The 25,605-nt window shown below is 56.2% G+C and overlaps 1 protein-coding gene across 1 annotated transcript; it reads right to left on the bottom strand.

The window, feature by feature from the left end:
* Nucleotides 1–6,708: 6,708 nt before the first annotated feature.
* Nucleotides 6,709–15,936, bottom strand: NES (nestin). The gene is made up of 4 exons (XM_005663265.4): nt 15,014–15,936; nt 13,796–13,920; nt 11,415–11,488; nt 6,709–11,158 (listed from the first exon to the last, which is right to left on the bottom strand). Exons 1-4 carry the CDS (start codon nt 15,794–15,796, stop codon nt 7,212–7,214), a joined length of 4,929 nt encoding a protein of 1,642 aa, XP_005663322.1. The 5' UTR covers nt 15,797–15,936; the 3' UTR covers nt 6,709–7,211.
* Nucleotides 15,937–25,605: the final 9,669 nt, after the last annotated feature.

The raw sequence follows: 25,605 nt of genomic DNA, 5'->3' as shown, positions 1-25,605 counted from the left end.
GTGTAGGCCGGTGACTACAGCTCCGATTAGACCCCTAGCCTGAGAACCTCCATATGCCACGGGAGCAGCCCTAAAAAAGACAAAAAAAAAAAAAAAAAAGGAGTCCAGGAGAGACCAAGGGATTCAGGAGTTGGGAAGAGGCCAGGAGGAGGGAGGAAAGGAAGTGGAGGACAGAGGAGAGGTGGAGGGGGGAGCCGAGGGAGGAGGGTGGTCCGTGAGTGAGTGAGTGGTGTCTCTCCTTATCATGGGGGATGGGGGGGATGGAGGAGGGGAACAGAGCCAGCCGGGCATCTCCCCACCCCCAAAATCAAAGTCTCCCAGCCACCCCTCCTGGGACCCTGGGGCTCGGCTTGTCAGCAGTTGAGCCCACAGCTGCTGGGAGGTGGTTCCTCGACAGTGGCCCCCTGGCACCTGCTTCGGTTTATTTCTGGTGCCACAGCTGAGTCATGGGGGTGGGGAGTCGAGTGAATAGGGCTGGCGGGAGGGGAGCTTGGGACTGGAAGAGGAGAAGGCTGAAGGGGGCTCTAGGACCCAGGACTCTGAGGCCCAGGGTTTGTCCCTTAGGGGAAAGAGGGACCAGAGGTGACAGCGTGAGGAGGTTATAGGAGGGATGTGCACACAACAGACCCTGAATTAATGGGGTTGAGAAAGAGAAGGGGTGGGGGACCAGGAGGCAGAGGCTATTGCTTCTAAAGTGTTGGAGAAGAGACAAGCCTGATTTGGGGGGGTGGGTGTTAGAGACAGAGGAGAGGGGAAAGGGAAGGGCAGAAGCAGAGAGGGGAGTAGGGGATCTTCGGACCATGAGAGGAAACAGAGAGGATCATGTTCCTGTTTCCTTTTGTTTTATCTTTTTTTTTTTTTTTTTGTCTTTCTGCCATTTCTTGGGCTGCTCATGTGGCATATGGAGGTTCCCAGGCTAGGGGTCAAATTGGAGCTGTAGCTGCCCCCCACAGCCCACGCCACAGCCACAGCAACATCAGATCCAAGCCTCATCTGTGACCTACTCCGAGCTCAGGGCAATGCTGGATCCTTAACTCACTGAGCAAGGCCAGGAATCGAACCTGCATCCTCATGGATGCTACTCAGATTCGTTTCCACTGAGCCACGACGGGAACGCCAAGGACCATGTTTTTCTCTGCTTCTGATCGCAGATTCCGTGGGCTCTCACCTGAAGCCATTCTGTCCCTTTTCCTGCCCCTGAGCCATATGGTCCCTCCCCTGGTTGCTCCCTTGAACTCTCCTCTGTCTTTTTTTTTTTTTTTTTTTTTTTTTTTTTGTCTTTTTGTCTTTTTGCCTTTTCTAGGGCCGAACCCGCAGCATATGGAGGTTCCCAGGCTGGGGGTCAAATCCGAGCTGTAGCCGCCGACCTACGCCAGAGCCACAGCAACGCAAGATCCAAGCCGAGTCTGCAAACTACACCACAGCTCATGCAATGCTGGATCCTTAACCCACAGAGCAAGGCCAGGGATCGAACCCGCAACCTCATGGTTCCTAGTCGGATTCATTAACCACTGAGCCATGATGGGAACTCATCCTCTGTCTTTTTAAGGTGGGCCTGACAACTCCAGAATGGGTACCTTAGTCCTTTCTTAATCCACTGGAGTTGCATTCCCTTTTCCCACCTCCCAGGAAGACCCTCAAGTCTAACTTCCACCCATCCTGCTGCAGCACCTGTCCTGGAACTTACTGTCCCCTGTGGGGTGGGGATGGGGGGCCCCCTGCAAACCAAGGGGCCTGTCCCCAAGCCCAGAGGCTTCTTGGGCTTCCTGGGCTTAGGTGGGCTTAGTCTCCATCCCCTGTCCTTTCAAGGGGCAGCCCCAGAGGGCACATTCCAGCTGAAATTAAATCACATTCCTCCATCCCTTGCCTGACAAGGATGGCATTTCTGACAGCAGCTGTGACACCACAGGGTCAAGTGACAGCAGCTGGTCCCCTAAGGAGGGGCTGAGAGCGGGGAGCTGAGAGGAGCTGAGGGACCAGTGCCTTTGGAAGCAATGACTGAACTCCGCGTTTTTGATCTCAAGATGTCAAAGCAAGAAGTGTAGACCCTGCAGTGGGAGAGAAAACGTTTAGACCGCAGGGTCTCCTAGCTGTGCGGAGCCTCAGGGAAGGATCCAGGCCAAGCTGTTGTGCAGATGGGAAAACCGGGGCCCCCAGCATCAAATTCCAAGAGGACGGTGGAAAGAGATCCTCTCCCGCCCCTGGACTGGGCCCCTGCATAGATGGGAGGCCGAGGGGGCCCTTTAAGAGGCCACACTCTGCGCTCCCTTGGCCAGAGCCCAAAGCCGAGCTTTGATTTCCTCTGAGTCTCTGGCAGCAGCAGCGGCAGCAGGGACAGCATCAGGCTGGGCTGAATGGCGAGCTCAGCCCCTGACCTCACCCTCCCAGGCGCCTCAGCCTGCACAGCCTTATAAGGAAGTGCCCCAAACAAACCGAGGAAGCCACCTCCGGCCCCCCACCCTGCCCCCACCCCGTTCAGAGGCTATATTTACCCAGAGGAGGCCCCAGAATAGCCTCCCACTTGTCCTCCAGCTGGGGAGGGGGGGACGAGGGGGTGCTGCCTCTCTTTCCCTCCCCTGGGACTCCACCCTCTGAAGTGCTTCCTGTCGTCTGACCTCATCCCAGCCGTTCATTCATTCATCGATTCATTTATTCAATCCATGTTTACTGAGCACCCTCGCACTACGCCAGACAAAGTCCATGCTTCCCCAGAGCTTTGGAGATGACAGGGTTTCAGGGGAGGGGCCGCAGTCCCCTGGTCCTCCCTCTCCAGCTCCTGCCTAAGTGTCTCCTCTCAGCTGGGAGTTCCCTGCAGGCTCTGTCCTGGGCTCTCTCTGGGTGACCTCTAGGCCTGTGACCCTCCAGTTCTCATCTCCAACCAGGGCATCTCTCCTGAGCACCACATACCCACCCTCCCCCTTTCAGGGGTCAACGTGTTTCCTGCTGAAAGTTAGGGAGCCCCCCCCCAGCCCTGCATCCTTCTGGCTGCTCAGGTTAAAACCTAGAAGCCTCTACTGCCATGTCCCTGCTCCATGTCCCACAAGGGGTCACCAAATCCGGAGACTCTGCTGCTTCCCTCACAGGTCTCCATGCGACAGCCTCCCTGAAGCTCTGCTGCCTACTCTGCTCCACTCTCACAGGGCATCCAGAAGCTTTTATTATTATTTTTTAATCTTTTTAGGGCTGAACCCATGCAATATGGAGGTTCCCAGGTTAGGGGTCGAATCAGAGCTGTAGCCGCTGGCCTATGCCCCAGCCACAACAACGCAGGATCTGAGCCATGTCTGCGACCTACACCACAGCTCCTGGCAACGCCAGATCCTTGACCCACTGAGTGAGGCCAGGAGTCGAATCTGCATCCTCATGGATACTAGTCAGATTTGTTTCCACTGAGCTACAACATGAACTCCCAGAAGCTTTCCTTTCAAATGCAAACCTGAGAGTTCTCATTGTGGCTCTGCAATAGAACCCAACTAATACTCATGAGGATGCGGTTTGATTCCTGTCCTTGCTCAGTGGGTTAAGGATCTGGTGTTGCTTTGAGCTGTGGTGTTGGTCGCAGATGGCGGCTGGGATCCCGCGTTGCTGTGGCTGTGGTGTAGGCCAGCAGCTGCAGCTCCCATTGGACCCCTAGCCTGGGAACCTCTATATGCCGTGGGTGCCGCCCTAAAAAGTCTAAATAAATAAATAAGCAATAAAATAAAATGTAAACTTGGTCACTTCACCTTTACAACTTACAACCCTGCAGAGGCGCCTCATTTCCCTTGGGAGGAAATTAATACTTCTGGGCTGACTGGTGAGGCCTTGGCCCACTGGTCCCCCAACCCTCTGTGTACTCTTATTGTGAACTTTCTTCTCCCTCACTCTCCACCTTCCGGCCCCACAAGCCTTTTTTCTCTTCCTCAAATGTCCAAGCCTCTCTTCCTGCCCCAGGATTTTGCACATGCTGTTCCCTCTGACTAGAATCCTTTCCTCCCTCTCCCCCACCCTCCGCCTCCCCACACTGGCCAGCTCCTACTCACCCTTCAGGTGCCCAGGGCAGCCTTCCCTGACCACCTTCTGCCATCACTTCCCGACCCCCCAGCCCAGATCAGGTGGGACCCCCTGCTCTTTGCTGCCATAACCTCCTGCCTGTTTCTATTTTTCAAATATGATTTCCACTCAGGAGCTCTTGTTCATTGAGAAGGTAGAGTTCCCAGGGGGCGGAGCCCTGGATTCCCAATGCCTGTGTGGTACATGGCGCATAATAGATGCTCCGTAAACATTTGACATTCCCTGTTACTGTCCAACCCTCATTTCTCTTGCTGTGTAGACAGCCTACCATTGACAAAGAGAACATGCCTCCCACTACGTAGTACCTCCTTTAGCAAGTCCTCACTTCTGGAGTTCCCATTGTGGCTCAGGGGGTTAAGAACCCAACTAGTTGCATGAGGATGTAGGTTCGATCCCTGGCCTTGCTCAGTAGGTTTAAGGATCTGACATTGCCATGGGCTGTGGTGAAGGTCACTGATGAGGCTTGGATCCCATATTGCTGTGGCTGGGGTGTGGGCTGTCAGCTGCAGCTCCAATTCGACCCCTAGACTGAGAAATTCCATGTGTCATGGCGGCCCCCTAAAAAAAGAAAAGTCCTCACTTAAGTGTCTCCTTAGAAGTCCTCACTTCTACAAAAAAAAAAAAAAAAAGTTTGGAGTTCCCTTGTGGTGCAGTGGTTTAAGGATCTAACATTGTCGCTGCTTTGGTTCTGGTTACAGCTGTGGGTTCAATCCCTGGCTTGGGAACTTCCATGTGCTGTGGGCACAGCCAAAAAAAGAAGTCCTCACTTCTGTCTGACTTACATCCCTCCCCCTTTTGGGATTATTGGCAGAAATGGCTAGTTTGGGTAACTCTGCCAGGGACCAGAGACCCTGGTGTGGGGGTAGGATGGGCACCTGGGCCCAGGGAAGGACAGCTTGGCCTGGCCTCTATCCTTGGTCCCTCGCCCAGGCGGGGGTGCCCGAGAGCCTGGGGAGCTCAAGCACAGGGCTCCTCTGTGCCATGAGAAGGCAAGGAGTGGGACTTATTTGCCCGGATGCCAGTGTGCTGGCCCCCAGCCTGGCAGCCTGGAGGGATCAGGCACGGCCTTGTTAGCAGTGGGTACAGGAAGCTGCCAGCAGGGTGGGGAGAGCCAGCATCCTGGACCCCAAGGGCAGGGGTGTGTGTGAAATGGGGGCCTGGGTGTCCAAGACAGAGACTCCACGATGGAGGAGAAAGGCCTGGGCGGAGAAGCAGACAGAGAGGTTCCGTCAGGGGGCCTCCTGTCCACCCCTCCTTGTCCACAGGATGCATTGAGGTCAGAGGGGCTGGGGACTCAAACTTATCGTCTTCCCCTGCCCTCAGCCTGGGGCCTGCCTGAGAAAAGGCAGGGCCTGCTGCCGGCCTTGGGATTGTCCCCAAACATGGAACATTTGTCTGGCAGCCCCTGCCCCACCCCCACCCCGGATATTTAGAGGTGTTGCCAGCTCTTCATTCCCTGAGCCAAGCTGGGGAGTGGTTTCTATTTGGGTATCCTGACTTCAAGGCCTTCAGGCCCCACCTAATCCAGGAACCCCTGGTCCCTCCCTGCCCCACACAGGGAGCAGAACTCTTGGGAAGTGGGGTGGGGGGAGGTTTGAAGTTGTTGCTGGATGAACCTTCAGATCTAACCCCAGTTATCAGCACACCCTCTCACTTTTTTTTTTTTTTTTTTTTTGGCTGCCCAGAGGCATATGGAGCTCCGGGGCCACGGATTGAATCCAAGCCGCAGTTGCAACCTAAGCCACAGCTGCAGCAACACTGGATCCTTAACCCATTGTGCCGGGCTGGGGTTCAAACCTTCGCGTCTCAGGGCTCCCAAGATCCCATAGCGCTGATCCCATAGTGCCACAGCCAGAACTCCTCCCCTCACTCTTGTTTCACTCCCGACAGCTTCAGTCTATCCCCCTCCCCCCTCCTGCCTTCCCTGTCTCCCTTTTCAACACGGGAGAAAAGTCCTATTCAGATCTAAGCTGTAGCCCTCCGGCTTCTTCCCTTGGCCTCCCTCCTGCTGTCCCTGCCCTTGGGGGGCCCCCAGGTCACCGGGCCCAGCATCCCGCACTGTGTGGCTGAATCGAGGTTCGAGGTTCAGAGAGGTTAAACACTGACCTGAGGCCACACAGCCCAACTAACGGCAGAAGAGGCCTCCCTCCCGTCCCTCACCCGGCTCTGACCCGCCAGACTGAGCAGACACTAAAGCCAGACAATTGTTTGGGTTTGGGGGAAGGGGGCTTATTATGCTGGCGGCAGTGAGAGCCGGGAGGACAGGCGAGGGTGGGGGTGGCCGAGGGCCTAATCCCTGTAATCAGCGCTGCGGGCAGAGATGATGATGGGCCTGGTCTCTGCCAGCCCCGAGGTCACCTGGGCTGGCCCCTCCCTGTCCCCATCAAGCGCACCGCACCCGCAGCACTCCCCGGTCCCCAGCCCTGCTGCCTGCAGTCTTAATCTGTCTTCCCTTTCTTCCACCCCCCTCACCTCTGCCTCCCAGGCTCTCCCCTGCTCCCCTGCTTAATCTGTCTCCCCCTCCTTCCCCCCTCCCCGTCCACCCCCCCACCTCCCTCCCCGCCTCCCAGGTCCTCCTCTCCCCACCCGCCTCTTCTGCTTCTGTGTCAGCCCTGACCGAAGCCCCCCCTGAATTGAGGAAGGAAGAGTCCAGACTTTGTAAGTGGAGGCAGTACTTTATTCAGGCAGGGATGAGGCAGAGGGGGCCACAACAAGGCAGGAATATGGGGGGATCAGGACACAGGAGCACCCCCTCACCCTCATTAGCCACTAACCAGATGCCGGCCCAAGCCCCGCCCTGTGAAGAAAGGCAGAGCCCCCGCCCCCCTCAGAGATTTTCCAGCTGATGGGAGGAGGGGAAGGGGTGCCCAGAAGAGGGGCCCTAGTTATTGAGATTCAGTTGGCTTCAGCCTCAGGGGACAAGGCAGGCAGGATGGCCCCCTCTGCAGGGTCTGAGGGTCTGAGAGTTTACTCCTGGAGCCTCCATTCGTGGGACAGGTCCCTTTGCCTCACCCATCTCACCTTGGCCAGCCTGGCCTCTGAGACAGAAAGGGCAGGTCAAGAGATCATAGTTAAGGGTGCAGCCCCCTCAGTGGGAGGGGCGCTTGGGGACATCTCCCCCCAACACAAGTCCTCAGTGCCCTAGGGGAGCTCCCTCTCTAGTCCTCCCCTGAGGACCAGGAATCTCCATCTCCCTCTCTCTGAGTGAACGGCAGGAACTGGCTCTGGCCCAGGTGAAGAGGAGCCCCTGCCCAAGGGGTCTTCAGGGCGCCCCCCTCCTCCCCCTCCAAGGGGGTCCCTTGGACCCCCTCCAGGGCCCCTGCTTTCCCCTGCCCCACACCCACAGGCTGCTCCAGCCCATTCACCACCCCCCCATTCACATGCTCCAGCTCTTCCTTCAGGCTGGGGCCCTGGCCATTGACACCAAAAGTGTCCCCTACCTCCAAGGCCATGTCCTCCACCCCACCGAGGGTCTCCAGAGGGCCGGGGATGTGGTCCTGCCTCTCCAAGGGAGCAGCAGCGGACTCTTCCTCTGAGCCCAAGGCCTCAGCGCTGTCCTGGGACCCAGTCTCCAGGGCAGTCATGGGGGCATCGAATGCCACGCCCCTCGAGCCGTCATCCCAGGGGACACTGACATCCACGGCCTCAGACCCCAGGAGGCTCCCTCTCTGAGGGTCACTCAGGGCCGGGAGGCTGCCAGCAGAGGGCCCTGGCCCGCACCGCCCAGCCCCTGGCTTCCTGCCCTCCTCTTCTTCATCTTCTTCCTCTCCTTCCTCCCCGCTCTCCTCATCTGCAAACCCGTCGGACTCCCCATCCCGATCCCAGGCTGCAGGCTCCAGAAGCAGCTGGGGCACCTGGCCCAAAGGTTCTGCCACCTGCCCAGGGACCCCAGGAAGGAGAGACGCCTCCGTCCCTAGGTCCTCAAATTCTTCTGACAGTTCAGAGTCACGGCCACGTTCCTCCTCCTCATCTCCCTCCTCCTCTGAGGGGTGGGCCCCCAGGCCCTCAGGGGCCAGGGCAGCGGGACCCCAGCCTTCCTTCCTGGTCTCCCCTTGAGGGGAGGGCCTCTGCTCTCCAGCCAGGTCCCACTTGGGGGAAGCAGGGGACCTGAGGTAGAAGCCCAGAGGAGTGGAGTCGGGGAGGGTCTCCCCTAGCTCATCGGCCTCACTCTCTTCTCTGCTCTCTTCCTCCTCCTCCTCCTGGAGGCCCTCAGGGATTTCCCCAGAGCCCAAATCCTCCTGCTCCCCCTCAGGGACCTCAGCCCTGCCCTCCAGCCCCCAGCCAGTCTCTTGGGTCCCCTCAGCCAGGCACTGGGGCCCAAGTGCATCTTCAGGGTTTGGGGTGGGTGATGAGGACTCAGCGGGCCTTGGGCTGGGGGGCCCCAGCACGGATTCTGCCTCTTCCTCTGCTCTCTCTGACCCCAGGGGCCTGGGTTGAGGGGCATCACTTCCACTGTGGTGCAAGGTCTCAGTGGGGAAGGCCTCCTCTGCTTCCCCAGGGGCCTCAGGCTTTGATTCCTCCCAGCCGCCCGGAGCCTCCAGCAAGTCTCTCCTCTCGCTGGGCAGTGCAGCGAGCTCTGGCTCCAGAGCAACCGCCTCTGCTAGCTCCTTTCTGGGCCCTTCCAAGCCCTGCACCCTCTTTGCTTCCAAACCTTCTTCTCCCAGGGGTGACTCTGTCACATCCTCTCTGGCCAGGCCACCTGACTCCTCCAGGCTTCCTGCCTCCTGCTCTGGCCCCTGCTCCGCTCCCATGGACTCGGACTCGCCCACAGCAGCCTCCAGCCCCAAGGCGACCTCTGGGGAGGCTTGGCCATCCGCAGGGGGCACATCATCTTCCAACACGGGCTCTATCACCTCTGAGATTCCCTGGGGAGCTCGGAAGCCTGGAGCCCCCTCCTGCCCTGGCCTCTCTTCAGGGTCTTGGAAGCCCTGGGTGCCTCCCTCCCCACTGGCTCCCTCAGCTGGGACGCTCTGCTCTTCGGGCTCAAGGCTCCCTGGCTGCCCCCCACCTGTGCTCCAGGCCTCCCCCGTGGCCTCTCCTGCCTGCTCTCCAGCCTCCCCCTTGCCATCGATGCCATCCTGTTCTCTCTGATCCAGGTCTGCCTTGTCCTCACTGTCCACTCCAGCCTTCCCAGGGGGCGCTTCCTGATCCAGTTCTCGTTGCACCCCGCCCACATCGTCCCACTTCTGTTGATGTGCAGAGGGTGGCGTCGCCTGTTCCTCCTCCTCCAGAGACCTCGGTGGCTCTGGAGTCTCTCTCTTCTCTACGTTCTCTTCCGCTTCCAGGTACCTCTGACTTTCCTTGCCTTCTTCCTCTGGAGATCTCCAATTCTCTAGGTTCCTCTCTCCCAGGGAGCTCAGTGATGCTCGATGCTCCTTTTCTAGGGGGCTCAATGTCTCTTGGTTCCCTTCCCCAGACCCCAGTGGTTCCTGACTTTCCTCTTCTAGACGTTTCGCTATGTCTTGGTTTTCCTCTCCTATAGACTTCAGTGCTTCTAGAGTCTCCGTTTCTGAACATCTCACTGCCTCTATACTCTCTTCATTTAGGGACCTTAATAACGCTTGATTATCTTTTTCTAGAGGTCTATCTATCTCCTGGGCTTTTTCAAGAGATTCTAGTGGCTCTGGTTTCACCTCTTCCAGAGGTCTCAGTGTCACCTGGTCTTCTTCTCCTAGAGACTTCAGTGGCTGTTGAGCTTCTTTTTCTAGAGGTCTCAATGTGTCCTGGTTCTCATCTTCTGGAGACCTCAGTGGCTCCTGATTCTCTTTTTCTGGAGATCCTGTTGTCTCCTGGTCTTCTAGAGACCTCAGTGACTTCTGGTTTTCTTTTTCTAGAGGTCTCAAAGTTTCATGACACTCATCTTCTGGAGCCCACAGGGACTCATGATTCTCTTTTTCTAGAGGTCTTACTGTCTCCTGATCTTCTTCTAGAGACTTCAGTGGCTCTTGACCCTCTTTTGCTAGGGGTCTCAATGCTTCCTGGTTCTCTATGTCTTGAGATCTCAGTGGCTCTTGACTCTCCTTTTCTTGAGCTCTCAATGACTCTTCTAGAGACCTTACTAGAAGGTTCTCCTCTTCTAGAGACGTCACCAATTCTTGATTTTCCTTTCTTGGACATAAAAATGTCTCTTCATTACCTTCAAAAGACCTCAGTGTTTCTTGATTTTCCTTTTCCAGAGATTGCAATGTCTGCGGGTCCTCTTTTTCTACAGGCTTAAGTAGTTCTAGAGTCTCTTTTTCTAGTGATCTCACTACCTCCATCTCTTTTTCTTCTAAAGATGCCAATAACTCTTGATTCCCCTCTTCTAGAGGTTTTAGTGTTTCTAAATTCTCTTCTTCCAGAGACCTCAGAGATTCTGGATTCTCCTGCTCTAGGGATCTCATTGTCTCATGGCTCTGTTTTTCCAGAGACACCAGTGGCTCTTGAATCTCCTCTTCCGGAGACTTCAGAGATTCTTTTTCCAAAAGCTCCTGGGCATCCTGGATTTCTTTCACGTCCAGATCCCCCTCTTCTTGCTGTGCTTCCCGCTGCAAGCTGCTCACTGCTTTGACCTCTACAGCTGTCTCTTTTTCTGCCAGCCCCCAGATCTGCCCTTCACCTTCCTCCTGAAATCTGCTGGATTCTCTAGATTCACTGGGTTCTCCATCTTTGACCTCTAAGCTGTGGCGGTCAGGGCTGAGAGCTGGGGCCAAGGGGGCCTGATCTTCAGGGGCCTGGCCAGGACCAGCCTCTTGCTGCTTGCCTCCAGGCTCCTCAGGTCCTGGCAGGACACTGGCAGGGATGACCACCTTGGCTTCAGCCTGCACAGCTTCTGGAGCCTGTTGCCTCCCAACCCGTGGCTGGAGCAGGGAGAGAGGGGCGTCCTGGTCTCTGATCTCGGCATCTGGAGCAGGGCAGGGAGCCTGAGGTGTGGGTGGGATGGGGGTGCTGGCCGAGGTGGGGGTGCGGGCCTGAAGGAATTCCTGGCTCTTCAGAAAGGCTGGCATAGGTGTGTCAAGGGTATCGGGCAGGGGTGAGGAGAGAGGAGTAGGACTCAGGACAGAGAGCAAAGGTCCCAGACGCCGGCCCTCTGGGGTCCCAGGGAAATGCAGCTCCAACTTAGGGTCTGGAAAGGCAGAGGGGAGGACACAGTGTCAGGCTGAATGGTTGGGGGTGGGGTGGGGAGTAGCTACCCTTCTGGCAAGAGGGCCCACAGGCCCTGCTCCTGCCTCCCACTGGCTGCACAGGAAAACGCTCCCGACGTTGGGGGCCACGGAGCTGAGACTAAGACTGGCGCCTCTCAGGAGAGGAGTAGCTCTGACATGGGAAGAGGAGAGAAGGGTGACGGGCTGGGGGCAGGGGTGCTTGTCCCCTCCTCTTACCCAAGATGCTGAGAGAAGCCTTGGAACCACTGCCAGGTGTCTGCAGCCGGGAGTTCTCCGCCTCTAGGAGGGTCCTGGGGATGAGGGAGGAAAAGCTGGATCAGCCCTCTGCTCACAGGCCTGCGCACAGCCCAGCCCGGGAGAAGTCACAGCTGAGCATGCGTGCGAGTCCCTGGCCCAGCAGGCTACTCTTCATTTTCACACTGTCACACAAAAGCCATGCATGGGGTTATGCTTGGCTCTGCACATGAAATCACAGAGTCACATCCCACAGATATCATATCCTTGGTCACACAGAGTCACACGCTTATTTGGGACACACACAAGCAGATTCCCACACGGTGGGTGGACAGAGTGTACACACACCCAGATGACACTTTAGATCAGTCTCCTCCCCACCCCAGGCCCATGACCTCATCCTCTGCGTGGGGGGCTGATTCTCATGCTAATGGCTGCTTTTGTCCACGCAGCCATCTGGAGGGTCTGAGTAGGGGGCTTCCCAGGGGAAGTGGGAATTCTCAGGCCGTTCCCATGGGATAGGCTCCCTCCCCCTTCCCCGGGGCCCCCAGAGCTGATCACAGACAAAAGCAAATGAATTCAGCTCCCGCTCTCCAAATCCTTTTCATGCCTCAAAACCCAGCGGTTCAGCCTGCCCAGACCCTTCCCCTCAGTGGTTTGATTGGGGGTCAAGGCCCTCATCTTGGGATCTCGAAATACTCTGGATCCCAAGGCTTTCAGGGCAATGGAGGTCTTTGTGTCCATGCCCCTGCCTCGGTGTCCCAGGGGGACTGAGGAGGAGAGGACCAAGAGGGGGAAAGAGGACCAATCAATTCAACAACTGATGCCGAACATTCTCTGGGCTCTTCTTCACCATCTTGGAGTCTGCTCAGTGTTTTTTTTTTTAATTTTTTATTTTTGTCTTTTTGCCATTTTTGGGGCCACTCCCGCGGAACATAGAGGTTCCCAGGCTAGGGGTTAAATGGAAGCTGTAGCCACCGGCCCATGCCACAGCCACAGCCACACGGGATCAGAGCCGAGTCTGCAAACTACACCACAGCTCAGGGCAACGCCGGATCCTTAACCCACTGAGCAAGGCCAGGGATCGAACCCGCAACCTCATGGTTCCTAGTCAGATTGGTTAACCACTGAGCCACGACGGGAACTCCTCTGCTCAGTGTTTTCTACAATCCCTCTCTGTCCTTCCTAATGCAGTATTGGGCTTGCTTGCTTTCTTCCTTTTTTGCCTTTTGGGGCTACACCCGAGGCAAATGTAAGTTCTAGGCTAGGGATCGAATCAGAGCTGTAGCTGCTGGCCTAAGCCACAGCCACAGGGAAGCCAGATCCTTAGCCCACTGAGGGAAGCCAGGGATGTTCAATGTCCATGTCCTCATGGATACTAGTCAGGTTCATCACTGCTGAGCCACCACGGGAACTGCAGCATCATGCTTTCTGAGCAATGTGCCCCATGGAGGTGGTGAGGTTCTTATCCTCATCCCTAGATTCTCACACTGACCTTCCCTCTCTGGGCCCGGCCGCCCCTCCCTTCCTGAACCTGCCCCAGGGCCCCTGCCTTTGTTTGCCTGTGGATTCTGGGGGCCCTGTCCTAATAGCCTGTCTAGCCCTGGCCCCCCTCTGCCAGCGTGGGGTATGCAGCTCTTCGCAGTGGCAAAGCCCCTCCTTGGGCTCCATCAGCGAATCCTCAGCTAAGCAGGCCAGTTTCTCAGAAGAAACCAAAAGCCCTAGTGGGTTTGCTCAATGCCACAGAGCGAGAGAAGTGGCACTTCCTCTTTGCCTTTCCTGAGCCAACTGGGATTGTGGTCAGTAGAAGGGCTGGAAAGGGCCAAGGGCCCTCGGGCTTGAGAGAAGTCAGGCCTCAGGACATTCAGGATGGAAGGGACCTTGGATGTCACCCAGGCCATCGCCCATCCTCCAGACAAGGAGACTGAGACCCAGGTCAGGAGGCAAGTCAGTGCCACCAGCCCGCCCCTGCAGTCCCTCCTTTCTGAGGCTGCCCAAAGACATCGCCCTCTTGGTGTGAGCACACACTCAGACCGGGCTCTTCAGCCCCCGCGGGTAACGGGCAGGGGGTGGGGGGGGTCCTGGCAGCGGATGATCCACACGTGTCCAGCCCTCTCTCTGGAGGCTGTCCCACTCAGCTATGTCACCTCTCCTTGGAGGATTTCCTGGGCAAGGAAATCTGGTCCTGAACCCACAGGGGAGCAGGGGGGCTTACACTGTGGTGTTAAAAGGAGCCTAAAATCCTAGGACCTCGTGGTGACAAAGCTGCCACCACCTGCGGCTCTGGGCCCCTTCAGCTGAGGAGTCTTTCCCTGCGGGTCGGTGTGCATCGGTGTGCCTGGTGGGTCACGGTCAACCTGTACCTGTATGTGGCCACCTCCAGGCTGAGGGACATCTTGAGGTGTGCCAGCTGCTGCCGACCTTCCAGGACCTGGGCGATCTGGCTCTGTAGGCCCTGTTTCTCCTGCTCCAGGGCCTCCACGGCCAGCTGCAGAGCAAGGCCGAAAGATAGTCAGTGAGGTGGTGGGGTCCTTACTGCCAGCTAACCTCTGTCCCCCTTGGCTGCTGCAGCAGCATCTTCTGCTCCCTGATTGACTTCCCTGCAGATCAGATTTCTGCCTGCCCCCCTCTGGAGCCTCCAGAAGAGCAGAGTGGCCCCCTCAGCCCTCTCCCACGGCCTGGCTCCTCCTCTGAGGATGCTGATTAAATGGTAGCACATGCTGCTCAGCATTCAGCTCCCACAGGAAGGGGGAGGTGAGGGAAGAGAGGCGATGGCTTACAGAGAGCAGGAGAGGGGGAAAGTGGAAGCAGAAGGAAAAACGATTAATCAAGAGGCCTGGAGCCCGCAGGACTGGAAACCAAACAGCGCTGGTCCCAGTCACTGTCTCCTGCTCCCCACACCGGGGGCCCCCACCCCACCCCCACTTCCCACATGTTCTGGAATCTTTCTCCTCGGAGAGGAGGAGTGGGGAGGTGGCCATGGTGAGACCTCTGTCTGGCCCAGGCAGGAGGCTGTTTTCTCAGCTGCTGGTCCCATCTGTGCAGTGTGAGGGGAAGCAGCTGTCCCAGGCTTCTGGAATGTGCTCAGGAGCCCAAAAGCCCTGACAAGGGAGAAGGGCTGGTGGCCCCTCATCCAGGGCCCCTCACAGCCCCTCCTGTCAAGGGGGGAGGAGGGCAGCTGGGAACTTGGGAGATCTGAGTGGCCAGACCATCAGACCCAGCGTTGAGAGGGAAAGTCCTGAGCATCTTCTGAGTGACAGGAGAGCCTAAGGAGGGGCCCAGAGGCCATCAGGGTGGGAAGGGGCCATCCAGACGGTGAGGAGGTGGCTGCAACGTCTTGGGCCTGCCTGCCCTTCCAGGGATCTGCGTTGAGACGGCTCATCCAAGCCCTACTCTAGACGGAGATGTGAACGTCTAGGCTGGTGGCACCGATCATGGCTTTCTAAGAACCGGCCCCTGAATCTGCATCTCCTCCCGCCCCCCACTTCCTACTCCCTTTCCAAGGTCTCTGAACCCCAAAGGGACTTCTCAAAGCCTCGATTTGCTCAGGCTTTCCCCACACCCCGCCCTCACTTCCTCACCTGGAACTGCTCAGTGGCCCGTAGCCGCTCCTGCCAGCGGCCCTCCAACCTCTGCTCCAGCGCAGCCCTGCGCTCCTGGAGGCCGCTGCGCTCCGCCTGAAGCTGCTGCAGCTCCAGGCGACCCTCGCGAGCGCCCTGCATCGCGTGGCCCAGGCGCTCGCGGGCCTGGCCCAGCGACGTCTCCATGTGCGCCACGCGCTCCTGGTAGCCGCGCACAGCCCCGCGCCACGCCTCGCCCAGACGCCGCGCCAGCTCCTCCACTTCGGGGGCCGGCGTGGGGGGCCCTCGGGGCGGAGCGGGGCCGCGCGGGGCGCAGGCAGCCTGCGCGTTCAGGCCGGCTAGCTCCTCCTCGTGCGCCGCGCGCAGAGCCTCCAGTTCGCGCTCCAGCTCCGCCGCCTGCGTGCTCAGCCAGGTCTGAGCGCATTTCTCGGCCTCGACAACACGCCGGCTGCGGGCCACCTCCTCCGACGTCCGCTCCCGGGCCAGCCGCAGCTGCTGGCACCGGCCCGCCACGCCCTCCACCTCTTCAGCCAGGTTGTCGCGCGCCACCTCGGCCGCGTGCTTCTCCAGCCAGCGCTGGTCGACGAGGGCCCGCAGGGCCGCCAGCTCGTCGTCGGCACGGGCCCTCCAGGAGGCGACCCCGGACTGTGCCCGGAGACCCTTGAGCTCCGCGCTGAGCAGCTCATTCTGCTCCTCTAGCGCCTTGACCCGGGCCAGGTAGGCCTCCAGGCGCCGGTTGAGCTCCCACATCTGAAAAGATTCCTCCCCCAGGCAGCCCTCCATCCTGCTCGTCTGACCCACCGAAGGTGGAGGGACGCAGAGCACCAAGACGGGCCAGCAGCTCTCAAAGCTTTTAGGACGAAAAGGAAAAGGAGACGGATGGGGACAATGGCGGGGCGGGGCAAGAAGCAGCCGGAGCGACTGAGAGTCGGGAGTGGGAGCGAGGCTATTCATACTCCCGCCAGGCTGGCGGGAAAAGGGGCGGGACCCAGGCCTTAACCCCTTAGGGTTCAGAGAAACTGCGTCCGCCTCTATCCCCTTGGTCCTGTGTGCTGGAGAGGAGAACGGAGCCAAAGGAAAAGCCACGCCTGGAGAATCCGATCCGATGGTGGTGGCTTTCTGGGGTGGGAGGCAGTGAGGAAGGGTCATAACCCCAGATAAAAGCAGATTATACACGGAACTGAGGCTGTGGAGGAAGTGCCAGGGGATTCAGGCCTGGGAAGGGGTGCCAGTCTCAGTTACTCAGCGCACCCAAGAGAGGTATCATTTACTGAATTCCTCTAAGCCTCAGTTTCTTCATGCATAAAATGGGAACAATAACGGAACTCTCATGGGACTGCTGAAAGAATAGATGACGTTTTTCATAAATAGCAAAGGCTCATCCTCCTGAAATACTGGAAGAAGGCAGCATCGAAGAGAGTTTAGAAAGACATTGCCTGGAAAACAAGAAAAAAAAAATGCATTTGCACGTGCACCCTATTTCCTCTGTCTCTATCAGGAAACGGAGAGAGCAGGCAAAAGCGTTTCCCCCATTATTCCCCTCATCCGTCCTACTCTTCTGTCATATAACCTGAGGTTCGCAAACCTACTTTCTAGGTAATCGAAGGCCTCCCCCAGCTCTCAGGGAAGGACACCCCACCTTGTCTTCGGTGTCGGAAATTTTTGGGTCGAGGGCGCCCCCTGGTGGCTGACAGACTAGATCGAGACGAGGAAGTAGAAGCAGCACAAGGAGCCCGGATTTATTGAGCGTTTGTAATACGCAAAATCACGTTCAAACATTTTATTTACGTTATCTGACTGAATCCTCAAAACATCCCTGAAGGCGGGAGTAGTTAGGAAGGGCTTCTGGAGGAAGAGAGGTCCTCGAACTGGGTAGTGAGGGAGGTGGAATTTGGGGTTTGTAGAGTGAAGGGGCGCAGGCTCAGAGAGGAGTGTCAGGGATAATGAGAGCGCGAAGGGATCTTTGGGGAAGGAATTTATGCTCATGAAAGTCCAATTTAGCGCTCCAAGTGTTGGATGAGACCTCTTATGTCTCAGCACTGAAAGAATTCATAGTTTGGTAACATGAGGGCAAGAGTGACAGGTGCTCATAGTCTGGCGGTGAGGTCAACGATAAGGTTATCATGGAGTTCTCGTCATGGCACAGTGGAAACGAATCCGGCTAGGAACCACGAGATTTCGGGTTCGATCCCTGGCCTCGCTCAGTGGGTTAAGGATCCAGCATTGCCTTGAGCTGTGGTGTAGGTCACAGACGTGGCTCAGATCCTGAGTTGCTATAGCTGTGGTGTAGGCCAGCAGCTGTAGCTCTGATTAGACCCCTAGCCTGGGAACCTCCATATGCCACAGGTGCGGCCCTGAAAAGACAAAACAAAACAAAACAAAACGCCAATAATTTTGTCCTAATACTTAGCACCTGAGGTGTCCACAGAGACCTGGGGGAGCACAGAGAATGGAGAAGGTCCTCTGGGTACAGCAGGGTCACTGACCAGGAGGCTGTCCCACCAGGCCAGCTGGGCTTTGGAGTTCACTGCTAGTATGTGGAGAGGAAGGGAAGGACCAGTGGGCGTGGAGTGGAGGGATCGACTGAGACTTAGCGTGAACCAGGAGACTGAGGCTTCTCCATCCCCACCTTGCTTCACAAATCCTGCCCTTTGGTTTGGGCAGGGGCGTCCCAAGAGTTGTGTCCAGGAGAGCTGACTTGGGGTCTCTCCCTCCTCTTTCTTTTCCTGGCTGTAGGAAGAGAGAAGCCGAATACTAGAGATGTCCTGGGAGCCTTGAGGGGGTCCCCTGGAGACGGGGGAGTGGCAGTGGGGTGAGGAGCACCTCTTCCGGGCCCCTCACTCTTACCCAGAGGGGAGACATTTGGCGCTGGTCTCATGCAAGAAGTACGAGGTCTGACTCTTACACATTCTAGCTGAAGGACCTTAGACAAATTGCAGAGATTCTCCAGCTGAGCCTCAGTTTACCTTTTTGGTGAAAGAGATTAATACTTACCCATCCCCAGGCATTGGTTCTGAGGATCAAACAAGACCAGGTAGGAGTTCCTGTCATGGCTCAGTGGTTAATGAATCTGACTAGCATCCATGAGGATGCAGGTTCAATCCCTGGCCTCTCTCAGTGGGTTAAGGATCTGGCATTATCGTGAGCTGTGGTGTAGGTCGAAGACAAGGCTCGGATCTGGTGTTCCTATGCCTCTGATGTAGGCCAGCAGCTACAGCTCCAGTCGATCCCTAGCCTGGGAAGCTCCATATGCCAAGGTCACAGCCCTAAAAAGATGAAAAGAGGAGTCCCTGTCGTGGCTCAGAGGTTAACGAATCCGACTAGGAACCATGACGTTGCGAGTTTGATCCCTGGCCTTGCTCAGTGGGTTAAGGATCCGGCATTGCCGTGAGCTGTGGTGTAGGTCACAGATGAGGCTCGGATCCAGCGTTGCTGTGGCTGTGGCATAGGCCGGTGGCTACAGCTCCAATTAGACCCCTAGCCTGGGAACCTCCATATGCCATGGGAGCGGCCCTAGAAAAGGCAAAAAGACAAAAAAAAAAAAAAAAAAAGAAGGACCTCAAGGGTTGGAATTAATCCCAGGAGAAGATGGCCAGATGGTGAGGGAACTTGGAATAATGTTTGATGGAGACTTTCTGAATCTACTTGAGTCTCGGGATCACAGCTAAGTTCTGAATCTAAGAATAACAGCCTCTGAGCATCACACACATTCTAAAGAAAGCTGCCATCCTGAAGGCCTTACCCTTGCCCCAGTCCCCAGGAGAGAACTGCAGCGGAGAGCGAGGAGGATGCCCGAGACACCACTGGAATGCGGAGCGGCCATCCCTGGAGGGGAGGCTGCTGCTTCCCTTCCTCTGCTCAGAGGGGAAGGGTGATACCCTCCCAGGTGAGTGGTCTCAGACTTCAACAGGGATGATGCCTCAAGGCTGGGCATCCGCCCAAAGGGCGCATCGGTGTCTCATTCCTGAACAGCTGCTTTTAGGGCAGGGGCTTGCTCATCTGCCCTCTGGGCCTCACTGAGACAGGAGGGACACAGACACTGGAGAGGGATGGCCGGGAATAGAGGGAGGGACAGGTCAGATTCCTTGTGTCAAGAGGACTCTGTGAAAGGAGCCCCTATAGGACAGCAAGCTTTGGGCATCACCACCCCTCCCCAAGGGAGGTCTGCATCTGAGGGAGGCTTACTGTAGCGCTGGGTAAGGGGTACCCATCTCTGTCTCCTCCATCCTACAGAAGAGAAGGAAGCCTCAGAGGGGGTCTGCCAAAATGTCCTTAAGGGACAGGAAAGGGAGACACAACAGAATGTCATTGCAGGCAGTGGACAGAGAGATAGAGAACTGCTTCTTTTCCATTACCTCCCCTCTCCCAATTCTTGGCCTCATAACGCAGAGACTAGGGCCATGGCAGGAAGTCACTCTTGCCCCATCCCTAACCTGGCCCCTCCTTTGTATCTCCCTGTCCCTCTTCTCTCTTCCCTCCACTACCCAACTAGATGGGTCCTGCTGGATGTGTGTGGCCAATGGTAACCTCAGCAAGGAGTCCCCAGTCTTTTTTTCTCCCCCCTTTTTGGCCACCCCATGGCATATGGAGGTCCAGTGCCAGGAATCAGATCCAAGCTGCAGGTGCAACCTAAGCCACAGCAATGGCAACATCAGATCCCTAACCCAGCAGGGCTGGGGAATTGGACCTGAGTCCCAATGATCCCAAGATGCCACCAATCCTGTTGCACCACAGGAGGAATGCCTCCCCAGTCTTTTGGCAATAAAAAAAGAGATGGGAAGGGGAAAGTGAGCAGGCGGGAGACCAGATGGTAGGAGGAATGACAACTTTGAGAAGCTCTATACCAAGAGATCTGGAGAAGTAGAGACAGGGAGAGCGGTACTGAGGAGGTGATCAGCCGAGCAGAGAGCGGGCCCAGGGACCCCTCCCGGGAAGCCGGGCTTTGGCCTGAGAGCTTGGGATGCGGGCTGGACCCTGCCTTTCTGTCCTGCCTTTCCATAGCCACGTGAGGGAGACTTGGAGCTGGAGCTGGTGCTGGGAGGCAGAAATGCTCCTTCTCTCTTCATTTCCCCCTTTTCCAACTGGAGGGATGCTAGGACTGGCTTTGTAGTCTTCTTTTCCTCAGGTCCACAGCAGGGCAGATGGCCTCCTCCTCCCCCGTTCTCCATCCTGGGGGAGGGGTTGAGGGATGGCAAGTAAGATTGGAAAAACATTGAACAAAGTGCCCTGACTCTCTGTGCAACCTTGGACTTGTCAGTTCACCCCTCTGGGTCTTGGTTCCTCATTCATTTATTCAAATAGGATTTATAAATCACCTATTAAGTGCCAGGGGCATGATAGGCATTAGATAAATGTTGCAAAGGAATCAAAAATGACTAACCCATAGCCCGTGCACGGGGAGGCGGTGGGCTGGTAGGGTGCAATCCACATAGCATGATGGGGGTGGGGGACAAAGGAGGCGGCAGGGTGGTTTGGTTTGGACCTTTGCCCTCCGGGCAGTGAGGAGCCTGTGGAAAGGTTTTAACTTCAATCAAAGGTCACCTGGTCAGATCTGCATTTTATTTTTTTATTTTTATTTTTTGGTCTTTTTGCCTTCTCTAGGGCCGCTTCTGTGGCATATGGAGGTTCCCAGGCTAGGGGTCCAATCGGAGCTGTAGCCACCGGCCTACCCCAGAGCCACAGCAACTCAGGATCCAAGCCACATCTGCAACCTACACCACAGCTCACGGCAATGCCGGATCCTTAAGCCACTGAGCAAGGCCAGGGACCGAACCCCCAACCTCATGGTTCCTAGTTGGATTTGTTAACCACTGAGCCATGATGGGAACTCCCAGATCTGCCTTTTAGAAACATCACTGTGGAGGACAGGGATGCGGTGGGGGAGGCAGGCTGGATGGCCAATCAGGAGGCAGTTGCCACCATCAATGAGGTGATGAGACTGAAACCTAGGGGCGGAGAGGGGAGAGTGTGAGAATGCTTAGGGTGTATCACTTCCAGGAATTTAGGTGTGGGATGGAAGGAGGGGACAGGGAAGATTCCCAAACATGTGCCTTGACCCTAGGCCAGGAGGAAGGGTGACACAGGGAGAGGGGACAGCAGCTGCCAGATCTGTCTCCCATTTAGAAGGATGATGCTCGGAGGGATGGATAAGAGGTGACCATGAGTGTGGATGAGGTCATTCATAGAAAGGGGATGAGGGTACAGAATCATGAGCTGTTTCCTTCCATCCTCTGACCCTCTGGGTCTGTGCTTCGACTGGCAACTTGCCAAGGAGCCACTTGGCTCCTGGCTCAGCTCAGGTCTCTTTCCCCCAAAGAGTCAAAGGGCTTGCAGTGGGGCACAGCCACCAGGCGCCGCTATTGCCTCAAGAAAAGCTACATTCCCTGGTGAACTTTTGAGGGGTTTTTTGGTGTGTTTTTTTGTTTGTTTGTTTGTTTGTTTAAAATAAAGTAACCTATAGGTAGTGGGGCAGATAATATTAGCATCATTATCATCCGTAATTTTCTACCAGAAGAAACAACCCAGAGAAGCTAAGTAACCTATCCAAGACCACACAAATAGAACTTGAACTCAGTTCTGACTCAGTCTGCACCTCCCTCTCTCTGGAAATGAAAGGGATGATGGATTCAGAGAATGAGTCAGAGAGGACCTCCTAAGGAAGTCTTCCATCTCTGCCATCCCCCGTGCTGCTGCTCTTAGCATCTCATCCGGGGCCACGTTGGGCCACACGGAGCTGGGATATGACTAACTCTAGACTCTAACCGCTCTCCCCTGATGAAAATCAAGTCTTCCTCTCCTGCCACCACCCACCTACCCGGTTTGGGGGAGAAGTGGACAGAGAAGACCAGCTGGAGCTGGAATAGAGCTGGAATTTGGGGGCTAGGGGTGGGCTTAGGTTGGGGTCCCTGGGAAGATGCCGAAGGTGTCTTCTGTGTTTGGCAGTACCTTGATGCCCGGTCCGCTCTGAGCTCCTATCAGGTGTTGGTTGACTGACTATCCAACCTCATGCTGTCCGACCACACCCCAGCGCTGAGTTCAGCTCTGAGCGCCCCGCTGAAGGAGGGCATAGACATATTGTAATGTGCCCACTGAAGGACCAGACCACTCCCTGGAGGGAGTGTGGCAAAACTGTTAGGAGCCCATGCTCTGGTTGCAGACCTGAGTTGAAGTCCTGGAGAGACACTTAAGCTCTCTGGGTCTCAGCTTCCTTATCTGTAAAATGGGGACCATAATACCCACCCAACTGCTCAGTCTGTCCTGTCAAATTCCCTGCTCCTGGTCCCCAACAGGTGGTCAGTATATTTGTGAAAAGACTAAATGAATGAATAAGGTGGGGGTGCTGGGTTCCCACCCCTCTGCTGTGAACATTCTTCCCAGGGTCTCCTGGGAGCCATCTGGAAGGGAATGGACCAGCAAAGACACATCTTCAATGCCACTGGAAAATGCCACATCTTTTTTTTTTTTTTTTTTTTCCTTTTTACGGCCACCCCTGCAGCCTCAGGGATTGAATCAGAGCTGCAGCTGCTGGCCCACACCACAGTCACAGCAACACGGGATCCGAGTTGCGTCTGTGACCAACACCACAGCTCATGGCAACACCGGATCCTTAATCCACGGAGCAAGGGCCAGGGATCGAACCTGGATTCTTATGGAGACTACATCCAGAGCCACAGTAGGAACTCCTATTTATTTATTTAGAATGTGTGTGTGTTTGTTTTGGCCACCCACAGCATATGGACTTCCCAGGCCAGGGAACAGATGTGACCTGCACCGCAGCTGTGGCAACATGGGATCCTTTTAACCCACCGTACCAGGCCGGGGATTGAACCTGCATCCTGGCGCTGCAGAGATGCTGCCCAACCCCACCGTATCACAGTGGGGAGTACCGGAATGCCTTTTCAAAGTGGGTGTACCAGCTTACCCTCAACCAACAGTGCGCAGAGTTCTCATTGCCCTGCATCGCTGTCGTGGTGCTGTTAGGTTTTTAAATTTTTCACAAGCATGAGATGTGGTGGTTCAACCCAACTGCGGAAACGTCATGTTGAGAAGAAAAAAACAGCTGCAATAAGATCCGCAGAGCAGATGCCATTTCTAAAAAAGCTCAGAACCCTTCCAAACCATGTGTTATTTGCAGATAGGTAGTAAAAATATTTTCAAAAGGTAAAATAATGGTAAAAATAAAAGAGAGGATAGGATTTCCCTCTGGGGAGGAGGGAGGAGCTGAAGGGCAATGGAGAGGTACACCCCTGGGTAACACGATCCTTTATTGATAGAGTAGATGAAATATTTGAAAATAAACACAGAGGCTGGGATCATCTGAAGTGCCTGAGGGGCTCTTGGGTAAAGAGCCAGATTTTTCTCATGTGGATCCAGACATCAGAATCCGGCCTGACGGGTAGAAGCTACGGGACCAGAGGCCAGCCCAGACAAAGGAACTGGCCTTGACCATGGCTCTTGTTTCTGAACCTGTCCCCGGAGCAGGTTGCCGCCAGAGGGAGTGTGAGCCCCGTTACTGGGGCACAGAAGAGATAAGCACTCTAGGGTGACTCATTTGGGGATTTGTCCTAGAGGACGTTCCGAGGCTTCTTCAGAGACCCCAACATTCTAGGAATGAACGACAATCCATCCTGACCCCACGGTCCCTCTCGTGTCCTCTCTGGAGAGCTCAATTCCTGCCCTGAACTATTGCCAGGGGGTTCTTTGAGCCAAAGCAAGAGGCCTGAAGGTTCATTCCAGGAAGACCTTACCTGCTCCAGTGATGGAGCGGGAGAAAGGAAAGGAAGAGGCAGTGGTCTCTTGACCACCAGCCCCTCCCCTGGCCAAGTAGGAGAAGGGCCCAGGGTTCAGGCTGGGGCCAAGGAGGGACCGCTGCCCAGCACCTCCTCCCTGAGGCTCTCTAGTCCTGCACCAGCCACACCCTCCAAAGGGGAGGCTCCCAGGAGTTACCCTTGTGGTGCAGCGGAAATGAATCTGACTAGGAACCATGAGGTTGCAGGTTCAATTCCTGGCCTCCTCAGTGGGTTAAGGATCCGCTGTTGACGTGAGCTGTGGTGTAGGTTGCAGACATGGCTTGGATGCTGGGTTGCTGTGGCCATGGTACAGGTTGGCAGCTGTAGCTCTGATGAGACCCCTAGCCGGGGGAACCTCCATATGCTGCAGGTATGGTCCTAAAAAGCAGAACAAAACAAAACCAAAAAAAGACAAACAAAAACAAAGGGGAGGCTCCCATCGGGAGGCCTTTGCTGGGCATGGGGTGTCAAGAAGACACTAAGTGGAGCCAGGATACCAGGACACCTCCTGCCTCATTTATGGTGCTGGGGGGGGGGGGTCAAGCTCTCTTCCTTCCTTGAAAACTGGGTGGGGGGGCGATGGGGGAGGACCACCGGGAGGGAATGTAAGGGGAGAGCATTAGCAAATTGGATAAAAGACAGGAGAGGGAAGGAATCTGGAGGCGGCAGGAGGCGTTGGTCGTCCAGGGCAGCTGGGGGGAAGGGGAGGTATATTTATCTTCTGAGCTGGTGGCATTAAAAATAACCAGGGCCCCCGAGTAACCCAAGCTCCCCAGGCTTCTGTGTCAGGGTGGGGGCCATCAGTGGGGACAAGAAGGGCGGGAGCGATGAGGAAGCAGAGGATGGGACCTCAAAGATCTCCTCCCACCCTGCCCCTTTGTTGGGGGGCGAGTGGGGGCAGGGACTGGGCAGGCGGCGCCCCTTGGGCTGGCTGGAGGGGACAGGGAGGGAGGGAGGGAGGGGAGCGGGGAGCCGGGCAAGAACAATGCTGGCACCCAGCCAGGAGCTCAAGTCGGGGACTGAGGAGAGAGGAGGGAAGGGGAGAGGATGTGGGGTGGAGAAGAGAAAGAGAAAAGAGGGCTGAGAGAGGTGGAGAAAGTGTCCCTGGCTGGGCGCACCCCACCCTTCTCCTCTTCCCAGCCCCTGAAGCCACTTGAGGAAAGGAGCCTGTCCTCTGGGGTCCAGCCCCAGGAGGAGCTGGAGCTACAGCAGGAGGCACTTGAGTTAGCCTTGAGGAAGGACTTCCATGGAGAAATGGAGGGCAGGGGAAGCCGTGAGCCAGAGAGGGTTGTGGGAGGGTGGACTCTCTCCTTCTCTGTTCAGTCCCAGGGACTCAGCTGGGTTGTGGTGCGAGTTCTTGCCCTGAGCCAGGCTGCTGGAAGAATGACCTCACCTTTCTGCCTCTGTTTCAGCAGTTCCTTGACTGATTTCTGAGTCAGGGTTGTGAGGACAGAAGGACAATTACAGGAAAGTTTCACTGAAAGATTTAGCCCCTATGTACAGCGGTGAGAAAAGGGGCTGGAGCACCTTGTCCACAGAGCTTGCTCTGGGGGTTCTATCCTGGCTCTGGAACAGAAGGAGAGGTGCAGGAATGACATGCTTGGCCCATAGTAAGAGGTTGGGGAATCTTTCCTTAACGGATGGGGAGATGAAACTCTTATTTCAGGGTCCAAACTGGTCCTGCTCAGTACGGTAACTGGCATATAGCTGATGCTTCTTAAATGTTTGTCGAGGGAATAAAGCAACCATCTGGCCAAGACTGGGCCTGGATCTTGCCTTTGTAGGCACCCCCAGAAACAGTGA

The sequence above is a fragment of the Sus scrofa genome, chromosome 4 (assembly GCF_054392235.1).
Source record: "Sus scrofa isolate SSC_HxYL_T2T_F1_AM1 chromosome 4, Sscrofa_HxYL_maternal_Yorkshire_Landrace_v2.0, whole genome shotgun sequence".
In the NCBI taxonomy this organism is placed as follows: Eukaryota; Metazoa; Chordata; class Mammalia; order Artiodactyla; family Suidae; genus Sus; species Sus scrofa.
Note: the sequence above shows the minus strand (reverse complement) of the source record. Positions and strands in the feature narration are given on the sequence as shown.

What these genes read in the sequence shown, in the direction of transcription:
- NES (XM_005663265.4), bottom strand. Translation starts at nt 15,796, where the DNA reads ATGGAGGGCTGCCTGGGGGAGGAATCTTTTCAGATGTGGGAGCTCAAC. An exon ending in GGGCCACTGAGCAGTTCCAG is followed by an intron (nt 13,921 to 15,013) that starts GTGAGGAAGTGA and finishes CTTGCTCTGCAG; the next exon opens with CTGGCCGTGGAGGCCCTGGA. An exon ending in GGCTTCTCTCAGCATCTTGG is followed by an intron (nt 11,159 to 11,414) that starts GTAAGAGGAGGG and finishes CTGCCTTTCCAG; the next exon opens with ACCCTAAGTTGGAGCTGCAT.